Raw genomic sequence first — 20941 nt, 5'->3', positions numbered from 1 at the left:
TATTACAAAGATACACATCAGGGGAGCGCTATTTTCAGTTTGATCCTTGGAAATGCAAATGGCCATTAACTTTTTGGGGGGTGTGAAAATAAGATTCTATGATAGGTGAACTCGCAAAAGTAACTACAAGCATGGTTTTCTGGGAAATTAAGAAAGCTTCACATCTTGTGATTTTGACTGAAGACAAATAGTTTTGAAATTGTGATTACTGCGAAAACAGGACAACAACTATTGGGGACAAGAGGGTGTGTTGTGTTAAAATGGAAATATATACTGTAGGTAGTCTTCTGTACCAGCAAAATATTGTAGTACAGCTGAGCGTTTGGCAAAGACTGACTACAGCAGAGCTGGGGATGACATGTTGAGTTGTTTAATTTATTAAATCATCCAAACATATATTCTCTCAGTGCAATAAAATGTTGTTCTCTTACCCTGGAGACATTAGACAACTTGCTATGATTGAATAGAGCCCTATGTGTATCTGCCTACAAAAATAACTAATTTGTTTGATTGTTGCATTCCTGTAGCCACTGGGTGGCAGTGGTGGCTTCCAGGGGGTAGAGTGCACTTCAAGGCAGGCTCAGGCTGACTACAGCACAGAGTAATGTTAAAGCATGTGGAATTAACTTTGTCCGTTAGATGTTTCCAGCCTCTGAAATTGCCAACATCATTTCTTATTTCAAAGGCTGAGTTTAAAGTATTAATGGTTTCTTAAATAATTCATTCATATTGAGGTTAATGAAGTTTAACTGCAGAAATCATAGGTCCCTCAACATAACAATATATCTGTGTAACACTCAAGAAGTGTCTTTCTCTAATACACTCTGGCCCCGCTCCAACCCCACGAGAAGACAGGACCCATAGGGGACTAATGCTTCTGAACTGCACTCTTGCAAAAGTCTGATAATAATGTATGCAATCTAATTAATAAGGATACTTCCAGGGAGAACCTGACATCATCATAAAGGACAGACACCACCTAGACTATTTTATTCTATGAAATGGTAAATGAATGTTACAGAATTGGACTGAGATCATATACAGTACTAAAGAGACCATGTGCCATAGGCCTGTATGTAAAATGCCTCCCAATACCGTTCTGGTTTCCATTTTGTATCTGGCATGTTATCATTGTCCCATGATAACAGAGACCTGCTTTGTAGACTGATATCAGAATATTCTGTACATTTATGAATCAATGCTCATTGAATAAGAAAAATAACTGTAATTAGATTGATAGAATTAGTTACTGTGTGTCCTCAGTGGGAATCTGTTTGCAATGACATCTCCAGACATAACAACCTTTCTGGAGGAATCCATTGAACTTTGCTATGACTGCTGAATAATACTTTTCTTATATTTAGAAACTTCATTGGTGCAGTGTATTTTTGTAGTTCCCAAGACAAAATAAATGTAAACCTAACACATCTGGGAAGAACACCCCACACCAAATATGATTGGAGGGTGGCTCCAGTAAAGATGCTGGGGTTCCTGTGATGAGGGTTGTGTTTTTCAAAGGAAACCACATGGACATTTCATCTGCTCTGGAGGTTCATGGTCCTGCATTTCCCCTGCTCACATCTCCCGGCTTTCAGCAGGGCACCATCCTCCGAAAGCCCAGTGTGGTCGAGGAACTGAGGAGGAAGGGCTGTCTTCCTCAAGTGGCTTCAATTAGAGACAGTCACAATTACAGAGGGAGGGAGTACACGAGGCCAAACCTGCCATGCTCAAACTCCAACTGGATTACAGGGACAGGGAGGCTACCAATGCGAGCCAGGATACCGGTACTTGGTCATTCCTAACCCACCCAACCCAAACCAAGGGTTATTTTAGGAACTTTACGGTTTTTGTATCTGGACTGGTCCAATTCCAATCCAATCAACTCAATGAGTGTGATTCAACCTAGAAAACCAAACTACAGAATGAAATGTTTTGCATTATATGGTTCCACTTCCCAGGCCTCATGAAGGCCCACATACACTGAGTATACAAAGCATTAAGGACATCTGCTCTTTCCATGACATAGACTGACCAGGTGAATCCAGATGAAAGCTATGATCCTTTATTGATGTCACTAGTTAAATCCACTTCAATCAGTGTAGATGAAGGGGAGGAGACAGGTTAAAGAAGGAGACATGGATTGTGTATGTGTGCCATTCAGAGGGTGAATGGGCAAGAAAAAATATTTCAGTGCCTTTGAACGGTGTATGGTAGTAGCTGACACACTCTCTGGTTTGTGTCAAGAACTGCAACGCTACTGGGTTTTTCACGCTCAACAGTTTCCCATGTCTATCAGTAATGGTTCACCACTCAAAGGACATCCAGCCAACTTGACACAACTGTGGGAAGCATTGGAGTCAACATGAACCAGCATCCATCCCTGTGGAACGCTTTCGACACATTGTAGAGTCCATGCCCCGATTAATTGAGACTGTTCTGAGGGCAAAAAGTGGGGGGGGGCAACTCAATATTAGGAAGGTGTTCCTAATGTTTGGTATACTCGGTACATTGACAAATAGAAATGCATCCAATGCTATTAATTTAAACCACAACAAAGAAAAGTTGTTTGTGGAGATACCTAATGTACTTTAGCTGAATTTGTGTTTAGTGCAGTGGGGGATTGCAGGTGTCATTTCTCCTAAACAGGCTATTACTGGCCACATGATTTGAATAAGTGGATTGCTTTGTTGTTGACTGGTGGTTGACATCAAATCTCATCACTGGTGAATGACAGACGACATCATTGATAGGTTATGACTCCCACACATAAGGTGCATATTGCTGAATTAGAATAGCATTGCATTAATAATTTCTTATATATTTACGCTGTTCAGGGCAAATGGTACTCTAAAAGAATTGTACAGTGCATTCAGAAAGTATTCAGACCGCCTGACTTTTTTCACATTTTGCTACGTTACAGCCTTATTCTAAAATGGATTCAATTGTTTTTTTCCCCTCATCAATCTACACACAATACCCCATAATGACAAAGCAAAAACTTGTTGCACATTTATAAAAAAATCTAAAACTGAAATATATAATTTACATAAGTATTCAGACCCTTTACTCAGTACTTTGTTGAAGCACCTCTGGCAGCGATTACAGCCTTGAGTCTTCTTGGGATTGATGCTACAAGCTTGGCACACCTGTACTTGGGGAGTATCTCCTATTCTTCTCTGCAGATCCTCTCAAGCTCTGTCAGGTTGGATGGGGAGCGTTGCTGTTCATCGCACAGACAGGAATAAGAATATATAAATATATAGACGAGCAATGTCAGAGCAGCATAGAATAAGATACAGTAGAATAGTATAGGATACAGTATATACACACAGTTGAAGCTGGAAGTTACACTTAGGTTGGAGTCATTAAAACTCGTTTTTCAACCACTCCACAAACTTCTTGTTAACAAACTATAGTTTTGGCAAGTCGGTTAGGACATCTACTTTGTGTATGACACAATAACTTTTTCCAACAATTGTTTACAAACAGATTATTTCACTTATAATTCACTGTATCACAATTCCAGTGGGTCAGAAGTGTACATACACTAAGTTGACTGTGCCTTTAAACAGCTTGGAAAATTACAGAAAATGATGTCATGGCTTTAGAAGCTTCAGATAGGCTAATTGACATCATTTGAGTCAATTGGAGGTGTACCTGTGGATGTATTTCAAGGCCTACCTTCAAACTCAGTGCCTCTTTGCTTGACATCATGGGAAAATCAAAAGAAATCCGTCAAGACCTCAGAAAAAAAATTGTAGTCCTCCACAAGTCTGGTTCATCCTTGGGAGCAATTTCCAAACGCCTGAAGGTACCACGTTCATCTATACAAACAATAGTGCGCCAGTATAAACACCATGGGACCACACAGCCATCTTACCACTCAGGAAGGAGACGCGTTCTGTCTCCTAGAAATGAATGTACTTTGGTGCGAAAGGTGCAAATCAATCCCAGAACAACAGCAAAGGACCTTGTGAAGATGCTGGAAGGAACAGGTACAAAAGTATCTATATCTACAGTAAAACGAGTCCTATATCGACATAACCTGAAAGGCTGCTCAGCAAGGAAGAACCCACTGCTCCAAAACTGACATACAAAAAAAGCCAGACTACGGTTTGCAACTGCACATGGGGACAAAGTTCGTACTTTTTGGAGAAATGTCCTCTGGTCTGATGAAACAAAAATATACGTTTTTGGCCATAATGACCATCGTTATGTTTGGAGGAAAAAGGGGGAGGCTTGCAAGCCAAAGAACACCATCCCAACCGTGAAGCATGTGGGTGGCAGCATCATGTTGTGGGGGTGCTTTGCTGCAGGAGGGACTGGTGCACTTCACAAAATAGATGGCATCATGAGGCAGGACAATTATGTGAATATATTGAAGCAACATCTCAAGACATCAGTCAGGAAGTTAAAGCTTGGTCGCAAATGGGTCTTCCAAATGGACAATGACCCCAAGCATACTTCCAAAATGGTGGCAAAATCGCTTAAGGACAACAAAGTCAAGGTATTGGAGTGGCCATCACAAAGCCTTGACCTCAATCCCATAGAACATTTGTGGGCAGAACTGAAAAAGCCTGTGTGAGCAAGGAGGCCTACAAACCTGACTCGGTTACACCAGCTCTGTCAGGAGTTATGGGCCAAAATTCACTCAACCTATTGTGGGAAGCTTGTGGAAGGCTACCCGAAACGTTTGACCCAAGTTAAACAATTTAAAGGCAATGCTACCAAATACTAATTGAGTGTATGTAAACTTCTGACCCACTGGGAATGTGATGAAAGAAATAAAAGCTGAAATAAATCATTCTCTCTACTATTATTCTGATTTTTCACATTCTTAAAATAAGGTGGTGATCCTAACTGACCTAAAACAGGGAATTTGTCCTAGGATTAAACGTCAGGAATTGTGAAAAACAAAGTTTAAATGTAGTTGGCTAAGGTGTATGTAAACTTCTGACTTCAACTGTTTGAGATGGGTAATGCAAAATATGTAGACATTATTCACGTGGCTAGTGTTCCATTTATTTAAGTGGCCAATGATTTCAAGTCTGTAGGTAGGCAGCAGCCTCTCTGTGCTAGTGATGGCTGTTTACCAGTCTGATGGCCTTGAGATAGAAGCTGTTTTTCACTCTCTCGGTCCCAGGTTTGATGCACATGTACTGACATCACCTTCTGGATGGTAGCCGGGTGAACAGGCAGTGGCTCGGGTGGTTGTTGTCCTTGATGATCCTTTTGACCTTCCTGTGACATCGGGTGCTGTAGGTGTCCTGGAGGGCAGGTAGTTTGCCCCCGGTGATGCGTTGTGCAGACGTCACCACCCTATGGAGAGCCCTGAGGTTGTGGGCGGTGCAGTTGCCGTACCAGGCAGTGATACATCTCGACAAGATGCTCTCAATTGTGCATCTGTAAAAGTTTGTGAGAGTTTTATGTGACAAGCCACATTTCTTCAGCCTCCTGAGTTTGAAGAGGCTCTGCTGCACCTTCTTCACCACACTGCCTGTGTGGGTGGACCATTTCAGTTTGTCCGTGATGTGTACGCCGAGGAACTTAAAACGTTCCACCTTCTCCACTGCTGTCCACTCGATGTGGATGGGGGGGCTCCCTCTGCTGTTTCCTGAAGTCTATTATCATCTCCTTTGTTTTGTTGACGTTGAGTGAGAGGTTATTTTCCTGAAACCACACTCCGAGAGCCTCGTCGTTGTTGGCAATCAAGCTTACTACTGTTGTGTCGTCTGCAAACTTGATGATTGAGTTGGAGGCGTGCGCGGCCATGCAGTCATGGGTGAACAGGGAGTACAGGAGGGGGCTGAGCACACACCCTTGTGGGGCCCCAGTGTTGAGGATCAGCAAAGTGGAGATGTTGTTTCCTACCTTCACCACCTGGGGGCGGCCCGTCAGGAAGTCCAGGACCCAATTGCACAGGGCAGGGTTGAGACCCAGGGCCTCAAGCTTAATGATGAGCTTGTAGGGTACTATGGTGTTGAATTCTGAGCTGTAGTCAATGGACATCATTCTTACATAGGTATTCCTCTTGTCCAGGTGGGATAGGGCAGTGTGATGGCGATTGCATCACCTGTGGACCTATTGGGGCGGTAAGCAAATTTAAGTGGGTCTAGCGTGACAAGTAAGGTAGAGGTGATATGATCCTTGACTAGTCTAACAAAGCATTCATTGAAGGTTTTAGGTAAACTGTCTGGGAGGTATGAGTATCAGTAGATGAAAGTGCATAATTGGCATACATTAATGTCATAAATAGACAAGGTATTGAGTGTCTTAAACAAAGGTGCAGATGGAGCCAGGTACATAAACATTGGGTTTATGAAATTGTAACCTACTTTTTTCTTCTTCATCTGTAATTTAAACATTTAATATAACAGTTATACATGTTTATAAACAACACATTGTCCAGTTCCAAGAGATCTGTATAAAAATATTGATCGGTTCCTCTGCAGAGTTAAAATGACTGATAATATGAGTTACATTTTCCTTTAATTGAAGCACAGAAAGTCCCTTGAAGTCATAACCTGGAGATAGTCACAGAGCAGGCCTAACAATTATTTCCACCTGAGAGAGTTTAGACAAATTTATCTGCAACATATGTGTCATTCATTCATGTATCTCGTCGTCATATTGTAGCAAACATCTCCATCCGCCTTCGAAATCCAGCCTTCTCCCTAACATCTGGGACTGGGTTTGGTAGGAAAAAACTAAATTATGGGCGAGCCTGTTCCAAATAGGGTACTAGAGCAGATTTAAGCACATGCCAAATGTGATCATATATCATTCTAATACATAGAGACCAAAAGTGAAGAAAAACTGTGTATTGTAATTAAATAGATGTAATAGTTGATTCGTAACTCGGTGTAGCAAGCGAATTTGATCTCATTCTATGGTTTATTGAACAACAGTGAGTTTGAATCCCCTTGTTGAAAGTGGTACATTCCATAAAGGGATTGCTACCCAAGCCTTTCTCCTCCTGAAGAAAGCAAGACCGTTAATGGTTAGAGACTGTCATGCGATTCAAGCAGTGAATTCCCTGCTGGTTTATTTCGAGGATTTTGCATAGAATTAATGAACAAATAATTATAGGCCTATGTGATAACCGCGGGAAAGAGAACTGTACCTGGTTGTGGATGTAACTGTTGCACTTTAAATACAGGTAGGTCCATGAGCCTGTGTTTCATTGCCGATCTCATCTCACGATGCCGATGCTGGTGAGAAAGAGTAACGTTAGCGTTTGATTCCGAAGCATGTTTTTTTTAAAACCATGACGGGGCTTTATATGGCTTTTAGAACACCATGCCGTTTGTATCTTGAATGTGATTATAACATATTCATTAGCAATAGTCAGTAGGACTGCATGTTTTAGTTGCATCATGCCTTTTGAAAGGATGCGTGTGGGCTTTGCCTGGATGTGTACCATAGTGTGTGATACAAGGAGACGCCGCCGTTCCATTCAGAACAAAGGGGGCGTTAAAAACATTATTTATCTGATTGAAAAACAGATCGATTTGCCATATATTTCATTGAAATTAACATGGGAACACCCTGGTCTTCATACATAGTTCATTTTCTTATTTACAAAACGACACATGAATTATTATCCAACATCTGCAAATATCTGATAACATCATGGGTAGGTTATTTTCCTAGAGAGTTGATTAAGCCAAAACACAGTAGACTATTATATAGGTTGAATGTCAACATTAACGTTTAATTTGGCAGATTAATGTTATCAAATTGGGAATCTGCGCTTTTTATGTGACTACAATAGTCTTCCCGAGCAGGACCTGCAAATTGGATTACCTGGCTGCTACACGAACAGGGTGTATTCGTCTACGGGTTGTTTTCACACAGGTTACTACTGTCTGATACATCTGTAACAGTTCCTGTGAAATATTGTCACGTGGCTTCGCATTTGTTATCAGAAAATGTGGACGCGAATTAGAAACACATTCCCTTCTGTGAATAACTATAATCTAATAGGCTACCCATTGCCTCAAATGTCCTTCTCAATTAGTAAGACAATGGATTTCTTCATAATGCAATTTCAAATCACGTAGCCTCTTTCATCGCAATGAAATATTGACGGTTTTCATAAGGGAGGAAACTGCAGACGATACAATGTGTATTTTAACAATTCAAATTATAGCCATTGTTGACGAAAATTATGTTTAAACCATAGGTTATAGGGAGGTTGCAATTAACACAGGGCCAACACAAGGGCCGCCCTGTTCATGTGCCACAAAATATTTGCACAAACAGGCACTTGTCTGATGTCTGGTTGTCTTTTAATGTGAGCACAGCAGAATAATGCCAGTTTTTAGACTAATCCAGATAATATGAGATTATAAGGAAAGAAACTAATGGAGGGACCGGCCTTCACCCTTCTTTCACCTCACTTTACCCTCCCTGTATGAATGAGTTTGAATGAAACTGCTAGTGCTTTAGCCTATTCTTCTAAGCTACAGCTAACACAATTGGTGGTGAAATAAAGGCTATGGAACACCTAATACACTCATTTGCATACCTCAAAACCTATTGTCTATCTATATCAGAGAGCAGATATGGTCAGCCAGATCAGACATGGGATCTTGAAATCACCAAAGCAAGAGTCTATCCTGTATTTGTCATTGTATACAAGGGGCATTAGAGTTTCATTATATCATTGGCTGAGTAAGGTCTAGGCTTAGTTGGCAAGGAGCGTCAGACATTGGTTATAGCTTCTGTCTGCAAGCCGCTTTAAATGAAACACCCTATGTGGTTACAAATGATGGGCAACACGTAGCTCAGAAACACATTGAGCAACCTCCAATAGATTGACCTAATAGTTACCTAATGTGTTATAGCCACTCTCACAATGTGAACACCATGTGCTGAGGCTCATGCTCACAGTAAGCTTTATCTTTGAAATTCTAATGGATAAAGTAATGGTGCTGTCACGTTCTTGGAAATGAGCGGACCAAGGCGCAGCGTGAGTATAGTTCCACATATTTATTTAAGTGAAACTAACAAAATAACAAAACTTACAAAGACCGTGAGGACGTAGTGCCCAAACGCACTAACAATCAATCAATATTCCACAAAACACAGGTGGGGAAATAACTACCTAAATATGATCCCCAATCAGAGGCAACGATAAACAGCTGCCTCTAATTGGGAACCATATTAGCACCAACATAGAAATAAACATACTAGATCACCCCCTAGTCACGCCCTGACCTACTACACCATAGAGAACCAAGGGCTCTCTTTGGTCAGGGCGTGACAGTACCCCCCCAAAGGTGCGGACTCCGGGCTCAAAACCTGAAACCAAATGGGGAGGGTAGGGGGGGTGATTAGTGTCGGTGGCGGCTCCGGTGCAGGTCGTAGCCCCCGCCCACACCCCGGATCCGGCCATCGCGCCGGGCAGAACGCCGTGCCTGGACTGGGCATCGGCCATGGAGCTGGGTTGGACGCAGGGCCTGGATTGGGCACCGGCGCAGAAGAAGGCTCCCGCCATGGAGCGGGACTGGACACCGTCGCTGGACTGGCCACTGGCGCAGAGGAAGGCTCCCGCTCTGGAGCTGGACTGGACGCCGTGCCTGGACTGGGCACTGGCGCAGAAGAAGGCTCCGGCCTTGGAGCTGGACTGGACACCTTGCCTGGAAGCTCCGGATCGTTGACCGTCGCTGGAGGTTCCGGACTGTTGACCGTCGCTGGAGGTTCTAGACCGTTGACCGTCGCTGGAGGTTCCGGACCGTTGACCGTCGCTGGAGGTTCCGGACCGTTGACCGTCGCAGGAGGTTCCGGACCGTTGACCGTGGCAGGAGGTTCCGGACCGTTGACCTTCGCAGGAGGTTCCGGACCGTTGCAGGAGGTTCCGGACTGTGGAAACGTTGCCGGAAGCTCTGGACTGGGAATCGCCACCGGAAGCTCTGGACTGGGAACCGTCGCCGGAAGCTCTGGACTGGGAACCGTCGCCGGAAGCTCTGGACTGTGAATGTGCACTGGAGGCCTAGTGCGTGGAGCCAGTACAGGTGACACTGGACTGGTGACACGCACTTCAGGGCGAGTGCGAGGAGCAGGCACAGGACGTACCGAACTGGGGAGGCGCACTGGAGGACTGATGCGTGGGGCCGGCACAGGTTGCACCGGACTGGTGACACGCTCTTCAGGGCGAGTGCGAGGAGCAGGCACAGGACGAACCGGACTGGGGAGGCGCACTGGAGGCCAGATGCGTGGAGCCGACACAGGTTTCACCAGACTGCTAACCGGATCTTCTGGTCGAATGTTGAGCAGAACACACTTGCACAACATCTCTCTCATCTCTCTCTCTCCCAACTTCTCCATTGCCTCCCTGACAGTCTCTGGCTCTTCCCGCTGCTCAACCACCAGCTCCATGTGCCCCCCCCCCCCCCAAAAAAATCTTGGGGTTTCTGTGGCCGTGGTCTGACGACACGCTCCTCCAGAGTTTGCCATTCGGGCTCTGGCACTCTCCTCGGCTCGACCGGCCACCCCTTGTGCCCCCCCCCCCCCCCACAAATTTTTGTTTTTGTTTTTGGGGGTTGTCGTTGGGCTTTCTGTGGCCGCGAACCCTGGCCTCGTCGCTGTCCTCCATTATTACTTTCCGTTTGCCGCCAAGGAAGGGTTTCGCATCCACCCATCACTTCTTCCCATGTCCGAAAACCCCTTTACCTGGTGAACACGCTGCTTGTTCCTGGTTTGTTGGGATATTCTGTCACGTTCTTGGAAATGAGCGGACCAAGGCGCAGCGTGAGTATAGTTCCACATATTTATTTAAGTGAAACTAACAAAACAAAATAACAAAACCTACAAAGACCGTGAGGACGTAGTGCCCAAACACACTAACAATCAATCAATATTCCACAAAACACAGGTGGGGAAATAACTACCTAAGTATCATCCCCAATCAGAGGCAACGATAAACAGCTGCCTCTAATTGGGAACCATATTAGCACCAACATAGAAATAAACATACTAGATCACCCCCTAGTCATGCCCTGACCTACTACACCATAGAGAACCAATGGTCAGGGCGTGACAGATGCCCATTTCTTAATTGTCTGATGAAAGACCAAAGAGAACATCCTAATGGGAACACACACTGGTTTTCCAGACCACTATCTTGTATGGAATGGCTAATACACTGCATAGGCATGCAGTGTATTAGCCATTCCAAACCCTTGTTGTTCCTTAGTTTAGTTTATGGTACTGTGTAATAACCTGTGCAATAAGTTTGTTTCCTTTATGCAAGTGAGTGGTCTTTGGGGATTGGTTTGGGTTCATAATGAACAACATTGGGCCAGTGTCTCAGCCAGGATTCCTGTTCTCATTTCTGCTGTAATAGAGAGAGAACTACTGACCCTCCAGTCCTACAGGATGATAAACAATACTAAAATAACAGAAAGAGGAAACAATCAGATGACTCTTTGACTTCCTTCGTTTGTCCCCTATGAGCTCCTTTATCCACTGATGTAATGGACTTAAACTCAACAAAACAAGAAGCGTCCCTTTTTCAGGACCCTGTCTTTCAAAGATAATTCGTAAAAATCCAAATAACTTAACAGATCTTCATGGTAAAGGGTTTAAACACTGTTTCTCATGCTTGTTCAATGAACCATAAACAATTAATGAACATGCACCTGTGGAACGGTCGTTAAGACACTAACAGCTTACAGACGGTAGGCAATTAAGGTCACAGTTATGAATCTTAGGACACCAAAAGAAAGATGCCCAGGGTCCCTGCTCATCTGCATGAACGTGCCTTAGGCATGCTGCAAGGAGGCATGAGTACTGCAGATGTGGCCAGGGCAATAAATTGCAATGTCCGTACTGTGAGACGCCTAAGACAGTGCTACAGGGAGACAGGACGGACAGCTGATCGTCCTCGCAGTGGCAGACCACGTGTAACAACACCTACACAGGATCGGTACATCCGAACATCACACCTGCAGGACACGTACAGGATGGCAACAACAACTGCCAGAGTTACACCAGGAAAGCACAATCCCTTCATCAGTGCTCAGACTGTCCGCAGTAGGCTGAGAGAGGCTGGACTGAGTGCTTGCAGGCCTGTTGTAAGGCAGGTCCTCACCAGACATCATCGGCAACAACGTCGCCTATGGGCACAAACCCACCGTCGCTGGACCAGACAGGACTGGCAAAAAAGTGCTCTTCACTGATGAGTCGCGGTTTTGTCTCACCAGGGGTATGGTCGGATTCGCATTTATCGTCGAAGGAATGAGCGTTACACCGAGGCCTGTACTCTGGAGCGGGATCGATTTGGAGGTGGAGGGTCCGTTATGGTCTGGGGCGGTGTGTCACACCATCATCGGACTGAGCTTGTTGTCATTGCAGGCAATCTCAAAATAAATGTATGCTGTATTCATCCCAATACATATACATTTCTATGGCAAAAATATGACTTGATTATAAAAGGAAAGATCTTGGTGGTCCAACTTAATCCGTCATTTAAGTCCTTTAGCAGACACACTTATCCAGAGCAATTAGGGTTAAGCGCCTTGCTCAAGGGCATATTGACAGATTTTTAACCTAGTCGGTTTGGGGAACACTCTTAACCCCGAGGCTACCTGCCACCCTGCAGTAGTTTACTGTACGAAGTAAGAGGCCAACGGACCCATATGTGAACTTCTAAAAGTTGAGTAGGGGTGAGTGCTTTTGAAATGAACCTCTCAAATAGATTCTTGGTATTGGTCATTTGTAGCCATGAGTGTACAGCATCTTTAATTTAGCAAAGAGAGCAAATCTTTCTTTTATCAAGCTCTGTTGACCCTCATTAGAGAAGTACGAGTGAAGAGAGAGTGGTGTTTTCAGTCCTTGATTAAGTGAAATGGTGTTTGCACTGATTGCTTCTTTGAGTTCACGTTTCACAGACACTCGACAGACTCTTTCCATTCCTAACCATTCATCTAAAAACATTGCCCCCTCCAGTCTCCTCCTCTAAAGGATATTGAGTTTGATGGCAGGTAGCAGCAGCCAGTCAGTATTTAAGGATGATTCTGATGTTCTCATCCCCTCCATCCTTCATCTTCTCCAACTACACTAATGGATGGACGTTCAGGTAAATAATGCTATAATGGAGAAAGAGTGGAGTTGGGCTGTCTGAGCCTTGGAATTGCACTACACATAACCTGAACTTGCTTGTTAATTTTTATTGCGTATCAGAATAGTGCAATATTGGGAGCAATCTGTTCTTATAATGTCTTAGATGTCATGACCTGAACAAAGCCATTGGTAGGTATTGAGTAATAGCCTAGTGAATCTATAGCTTATTACATATCGCATCACAAACCCATAGGATATGTTCCACACTAGTAAGTCTTCAACTAAACCTAATCACTGTCAAATGAGCTTACTCTCGGGTGGTTAATAGTTACACACTCGCACACACACACACTCTATCTCTCTCTCTCTGTCTTTCTCTCTCTCTCTCTCTCTGGTCATATTTCCCGCTGAGGTTTCATATGTTATTTACAGTTGTTATTTAAGTCAATCATTGGAGTCTGCTTTTCAATTCAGCCGTAGCACCATCCCTGCTTTAGAATTCTGAGATTCCAGGTCCTGATTTTCTGCTAGGGCATTCAGCCTTAAATGGCACCAGTGTTCCTCTCTCTTCTGTGGTAATGAAATCATTGTGACTGCTGCTCAATAGTATTCCACAAGTCAGAAAATGTACTACAATACAGCATTGTATTACAATGGACAATGATTGGGGTTTTTGCGCTGAATTTAAAGGCAGCAAGTGGCCTCACCTATTCTGTTTCAGAACTTTGTGAGTGCTTTGTTGAGTCACAGACGTGTAAGGGAAGGGTGCATCCGCTATCTTCAGAATTGCTCTTTTCCTATCTATCCCTGAGCATTTTTGCAGCAGATAGATATTTTGTATTCATTGAAACATTCTACCATTTGTTATGAAACTTAAAACACTCTTGGGCAGATTTTTCAAATAGTGGCTGCTAATGAGAACATGTTGCACTGATCTTTGCAGGGGGAATGATTCTATCCATCCTCTGTATTCATGAAGCATGGTCATTGTCATGAGTGGTATGGGTGGATGAAAGAGAAAAAAACCATGGGAAAATCTCACTTTTCACACGAGACTATCACTAGGAGAGGTCTTGCAATGTCATTCTTATCCATGCGTATCCATTTAGACCTGTGAGCACAAATAAATCATTTCTCACAATGAAGGTAATCAGTTTTGATAGAAGTGCTATTTTGGCATGCATCTGTTTGCGAAACAAAGGATTTGATATCCCCAACTGTTGTCGAATGTGGCATAAAATGCATTAAAGGAGAGTAGGTAATGCAAGTAAGACACAATTATTTTCTGGAAAAACACTATTACATGGATGATTGGATTTGTGATGAGTTCCTGTTTTTTCATGCCCTCTCTGTAACTACTTCATGATGACTCATAATCAGTGAGGTCAGAGACATGTCTTCAAAGATGTTTACACTCACAGCAACCTAACAAAGCTACTGTTATCATTGTGAGTTAACGCCAGTACCAAAACTCACCAAACACTGTGGACACACTAAATGAGCTGACGACAGAGTACCGTGCACACCTCACCCGGAGAACAAAGTAACGGTTAGTAAGAGCTAGAGGTTGTCTGTGTGCTGCTAATAACTGAAACCCCAAACTGCTGAAATGTGTCAGATGGCTAAAGGCCCATTCTTCCTGTGTTCTTACTTCCTATCCCAGTCCAACCCCAGGCTGTTGAGCCTCTTTCATACCGGCAGCTCTGATCAATGGAGGGGGGGGGGGGGGGGGCTGAGCAGTGGAGTGATGTTTGAACCACTGAGCACTAGAGCATTATCCTGTGGTCGGCTACTAATATATCGCAGCACAGACATCTTGGTGTAATTTACCCCTGTACATTTGTGTATCTTCTGTTGTCGTCACGTTCTCTTTTCTTAGTAGCGATACTTTCTAATTAACAAATGTGTTCTGGATTAGTGTTGGTGATGGCTGTAAAAGTTTATTAGCAATCCATTGAGTGAAGGGAGCGGGAGTGACAATCCCTGGCACCAGCAGAAGCCCTACGATCAATACACTCCCCCAAACCTCCCACACACACACAGCTGTCTCAGTGGCTGACTCGCACATGTAGTCATTAATACCTCAAAATGGACTACAGTGAGGAGTTCACCAACTCCTTGAATGTGCTTTTTCTCCCACTAATTAATTTTTGGAGTGCATGAAACCCATTAAACTTTGAAGAGCGGACGCTACTTACTTGTGCATACAATCCATTGCCTGTTGTATGTGCTTGTTTTTTTTATTGTTCAGGCCTCATTTGTAAAAGAGACTTTCGTCTCAATATGACTTCCCTGTTGAAATAAAGGTAAATAAATATCCTATCTTATCCTATCCTATCCTAACCAACATCTCTTTTTCATTTCAGACATGAACCACTGAAGCTGAGACGGACAAAGGACTGCAATAAGCTCACGTGACGAGCTCTATTCCCCACCACCAAAAGATCTCAATCATGACACCCAAATGGCTTGTGATATTTTTCCTTTTTCTACAATCTGGGACCGAAAATGCATTCCCCATGGCCCCGACCAAGCTTCCCCCTGAGACAGGCACCTACAGGGTCACAGACACCAGCCTGACTCATCTCACAGTGCACAGCCGGACGGGAGAGGTCTATGTGGGAGCAGTGAACCGGGTCTATAAGCTGTCTGCCAACCTAACAGAGCTGCGATCACACATGACTGGCCCTGTGGATGACAACGCCAAATGTTACCCCCCTCCCAGCGTCCGAGCTTGTGCACATAAACTGGAGTCCTCTGACAACGTCAACAAGTTGCTGCTGGTTGATTACGCTGGCAACCGCCTGGTAGCATGTGGAAGCATCTGGCAGGGTGTGTGTCAGTTCCTGCGGCTGGAGGACCTCTTCAAGCTGGGAGAGCCCCATCACCGCAAGGAGCATTACCTCTCTGGAGCCAGGGAGGCCGACGGCATGGCAGGAGTGGTGGTTGACAGAACAGAAGGGAAGTGGAAGAATGAGAAGAAGGGGGGCAGCCGGCTGTTTATTGGGGCAGCCATCGATGGCAAGTCAGAGTATTTCCCTACCCTGTCGAGCCGTAAACTGGTCGCTGATGAAGAGAGTGTTAACATGTTCAGTCTGGTCTACCAGGACGAGTTTGTGTCCTCACAAATCAAGATACCCTCCGACACTCTGTCCCTCTACCCGGCGTTTGACATCTACTACGTGTATGGATTCTCCAGCCGTACTTACATCTATTTCCTGACGTTGCAGCTGGACACACAGCTCACCCAGATGGATGCCACCGGTGAAAAGTTCTTCACCTCCAAGATAGTGCGGATGTGTTCCAATGACACCGAGTTCTATTCTTATGTGGAGTTCCCCCTGGGCTGCACCAAGGATGGGGTGGAGTACCGGCTTGTCCAGTCTGCCTACAAGCACCGTCCAGGTCGGATGCTGGCCCAGGCCTTGGGGCTCTCTGAGGACGAGGATGTGCTGTTTGTGGTGTTCTCCCAGGGCCAGAAGAACCGGGCCAACCCGCCTCGGGAAACAGTCCTGTGTCTCTTTACCCTGCATCAGATCAACCTGGCCATGAGGGAGAGGATCAAGTCGTGCTACCGTGGGGAAGGCAAGCTGTCCCTGCCCTGGCTGCTCAACAAGGAGCTACCCTGCATCAACACGGTGAGTCATCACCATTTCTTTTTAGTAATTCCACTTCAAATGAAGTACTTCTATCCAGCCTCAGGCCCCAGCCCCGAAGGCAATATTCTGCTGGGTTTACTTGCATATTTCATCCATACCTCATTAACTTAAATAGCCCAAATGCCCTATAAAAATATTGAAACATTTAAAGCCAGGCACCAGAGATTTTTGCATCTACTTATACATTTTGAGATTTTTGGTTGTTTTGGTACTTTAAGATGAGTACTTTCAAAAAGTAAATGTCAAAATGTCAAAAACTTTGTGTAAATGTATATTTTATTTACTAGATCATACTACCGACATTAACATTTCATAAATTTTAAGCACTTTTAAATGGACATACATCCATCATTTCAAGAGCTCTCTACATGAATCACACATAATTGTAAAGGCCATTTAATAGAGAATGTTAGAAACTGGAGTATATACTAACTTACTTTTAAGAGATAGTGATTGGGTCAAAATAGGCGTTTGGCGATTGGTAGGCTAAATTCAGTGTACTTGCCTTTAACGGCCATTTCCCGAAAGTCAGACTCTTCCCGCACGCCAACACATTTTTCTCAGCTTCAGAAGCATCTACATTCACCAAAGTTTGTGTGGTTATCCTTACATATATTCTCCAGTCCTACTCAGAGGGAATTGATAACATTTTCTTGAAACAATTTGCCAAACATGCATTTTACATACATGTCTTTAGTATTTTACAGCTAGAAAGATTTAAAAAATATATATCAATAATTTGGGCTAAGTAAGTCCGGTCCTGGAGATGTCTTAACCAAAATATTAAGGCTGACTTTATCCCGTGTCCCCAAAAATGTATTTGTGTTATATGCAAATATGCTCAAATGTGATGAGATATCACCTCATTTGCAGATTTTATACAATATTTCACAATTGTAATCAGGGGTTGAAACAAAACAAAAAATCCAATCGTTTCATTCTGAACAGAACCATCTTTTCTTTTTTCTTTCCTTTCCAATGTTCCGAGCAACAAAATACATTTTTTAACCAGTTTCGAACCAAAAAAAAGTCACGGTTTGTATCGTTACTTTCTGTTCCTTTTTAAACCTCTGAAATATAAATGTTTTAAAACATTTAGCTCGACATTCAATTATTTCTAGGGATGCACGATATATCGGTGAACATATCGGAATCGGCCGATATCAGCTAAAAATGCCAACATCTAGTCTAGTTTAACGGCGATGTGAAAAACCGATGTCAAAGCTGACGTGCATACCTATATAACGTACATACCTGACTTAATGACGCCACTTACAATTTTGCGCTACACGTGTAACACAGCATTCCTAAGCTAGCCCACAATGTCTGCTGTGTGGCTCGAGCAGTCAACAAGTCGAGCAGTCATTTGAAAGAGTAAGAAAATTTCAGCGAGACATCTCAAAGGTGAAATCCATTAACGCCAAGATAATGGAATTCATTGCCCTTGACAATCAACCGTTCTCTGTCGTGGGTGATGTTGGCTTTCGCGACTGGTCGAGCACTGGTCCACACTAACGTTACCAAGTGCACTATTGTTCAGATGTTGCCCTACCGGAGTTACACAGGAGTGGCGTCACTGCTATTAGCTTTACGACATACTATGGAACGCCGTTTGGGTCTTTGCGTGTCAAAAAAGATACACGTCAAATAACACTATTTGACAATAACACTATTTGACGAGTTAAATAAGCTTTTACTTTGACACGTCAAATAACACAGTTCTATTGTAGAATGTTGTGTGTTCTGAATTTGCACGTGCAAGCCAAGCACCACCACTACTATCAGTAGCACTGTCAAAGCTGTACAAAAAAAGTCTGCAAACAAGCAAACACCGGCCATGAACGATGTGTTTACAATACCGCGTTGGTAATAAAGCATTATTTGATCGACCGCAACTTCTGGGGTAGCTAGCTAGCTTTAGCTTGGTACCTAGATAGCACCAATACAACCAGCCTGAAAACATTTTCACTATTCTTAGCAATGATTTAGGAATCCCTGTGAGTAAGTATTAGCTAGGTAGCCACTTGTTGTTTGCCTATTGAAATTGAACTTCAGTTCATGAAAATAAATAGCTAGCCAGCTACTTAACCCTGTTGCCCAAAGCTAACGTTATAAGCAGCTAGCTAGCTTCATCTGTCTAGTGAAGCTCGACCTGACTGGGTTATGTGTTGTGAAGCTAGCCACAATAAGGATTAGGCACAATAGTGGAATTTGCGGTTTGCCTTCAAAATAAAACTACCTCTTTGAAAGTGATGCAGAAGGTTACAATTGGTGGCATCATGCCATATTTAGACTAGATAATATTAAACAAGGTTGGAATGTGAAGCAATGAAATAGGGCATCAGTCTACTTGGTGACACCCACAGAACACAATTGTGAATAGTTCACGCAAATATGACTGTGAAATCACTTTGACTGTGAAATCACCTCCCCATTCAGCCTATTTTGTGTATTGACATTCATATTGCACTGTACAGCTTTACCTAAGGATTGTGGATCAATGAAATGGGGTAACAGTCTACTCAATACCCAATATATTTTTTCCCAACGTCCTCAGAGTTATCAGACTCCAAAACATCCACACAGTATTGTTTTTCCTCGGGAATAGTGTTGAATACACATAGGTTGACAATAAATGTGGCTCAATTCACAGTTGTTTCAGAGTCCCGCAATAAGAGCTATGATGCAAATTTTCTCAGGGGTCACTGAGTAGACTGATACCCCATGTCATTGATCCACAATCCATAGGTAAGGCTGTACAATGAAATAAGTATGCCCCCAATGCAATTCTAAAGTATAATACATCTAGTGTGATTTCAACAGATTTTTGTCAAATTAACGAATAATTGTCTTTTGTTGATTTTATATAACAACATTTCAACCTCGTTTATCATGATCTATTAAATTATAAATTAATTTATTATAAATTATAAATTATGGCATAATTCTACTATTTGTATTCATTTGCATCACTGTCAATGGCATACTTTTATTTTGAAGGCTAACCCGCAAAGTCCACTATTGTGGCTAATTCTTATTGTGGCTAGCTTCACATAGATGGGTCCGACCACCATTAATCACATAAGAACTATCTTATAAATTAGGGTTATTTTAGATTATTTCTGCTAAATGACTTAAATGTAAATGTAAATGTAGATGATGACACCTAGCTATATAGTTAGCTAGCTAACTATAGCTACTGAAACAGATTATGTAGTTTTGTTATGTTTTTGGGGAAGAACATTGTTTGCATCCATGAGCTAGCTAGATTTGTTTTATGAACAGCATTGTAGGTGAGCAAGGCAACTTTACCAGCATCATAGCATACGTATCGACGAATCATTGTGACATGAAGTACGAGTGATAGTGTAATCAATATGTAATAACTACGTAAAAAATGTATGAACGCATTAAATTATTATGTGACATTGTTAAAATGCCTCCTAGTAGGAGGGTGGGTGTAGGAATCAGGAGCAGAAGAACAAAGAAGTTTCAGTGGCACAAAACGTTTAATAAGGTGGTCCCAAACTCACAGTACAACAAGAGGGAAAAACACGCACCAAATGAAGTCGCCACCCACAAGGAAACTAATTGCACACACGGAGGAGAAACCTCGACTCCTAAACAAAGTCTCGAAAAAACACGGTAACGCTACCGAAACAAATCGAAAACCCCGTGGTGCAGGCACACACCCCTAACATGAAATACATACAAACAATCCTGCACAAAGCCTAGCATGCAGCGGGGTGTAGATAAACCCACCGAAATCAACTAACTGAACACAGGTGTGAAAAAACAGACAGACACAAACGAAAAGGAAAATTGGATCAGTGGCAGCTAGTAGGCCGGCGACGACGACCGCCGACCATCGCCCGAGCAGGGAGAGGAGCCACCTTCGGTGGAAATCGGGACAGACGTGCAGTCATATTCAGGTCCTGATTGGTTAACAAGTTTATTTGACACGTCAAATAGTGTTATTTGACGTGTATCTTTTTTGACACGCAAAGACCCAAACGGTGTTCCATAGAAATCCTGTTTGAGAATGAAACGACTGAACAAATGAACAATGAAACAGCACAGCAAGTAAGTGAACTAAATAAGTTTTGATGATGTTTTACTGGTAATGGGGACATACGTAAATGCCAACAAAATAACTTTTTGGTCAGTGTGGTGTGTGTGTTTGTGTAACCTTTATTTAACTAGGCAAGCCAGTT

General features: G+C 43.1%; 1 protein-coding gene across 2 annotated transcripts in view; it reads left to right on the top strand.

Moving 5' to 3' along the window:
- Positions 1-6982: 6982 nt before the first annotated feature.
- Positions 6983-20941, top strand: part of LOC115165938 (plexin A3) — a 125993-nt gene continuing 112034 nt past the window's right edge. For both annotated transcript variants that reach the window (XM_029719471.1, XM_029719470.1), the window contains exons 1-2: positions 6983-7159; positions 15435-16706. In XM_029719471.1, coding sequence (XP_029575331.1) covers positions 15522-16706 — 1185 coding nt within the window. In that variant the 5' untranslated portion in view covers positions 6983-7159; positions 15435-15521. The remainder of the gene's footprint in view (positions 7160-15434; positions 16707-20941) is intronic.

Source organism: Salmo trutta, chromosome 28 (genome assembly GCF_901001165.1).
Source record: "Salmo trutta chromosome 28, fSalTru1.1, whole genome shotgun sequence".
NCBI lineage: Eukaryota > Metazoa > Chordata > Actinopteri > Salmoniformes > Salmonidae > Salmo > Salmo trutta.
The sequence above is the reverse complement of the archived record's forward strand: the minus strand, read 5'-3'. Positions and strand labels throughout refer to the sequence as shown.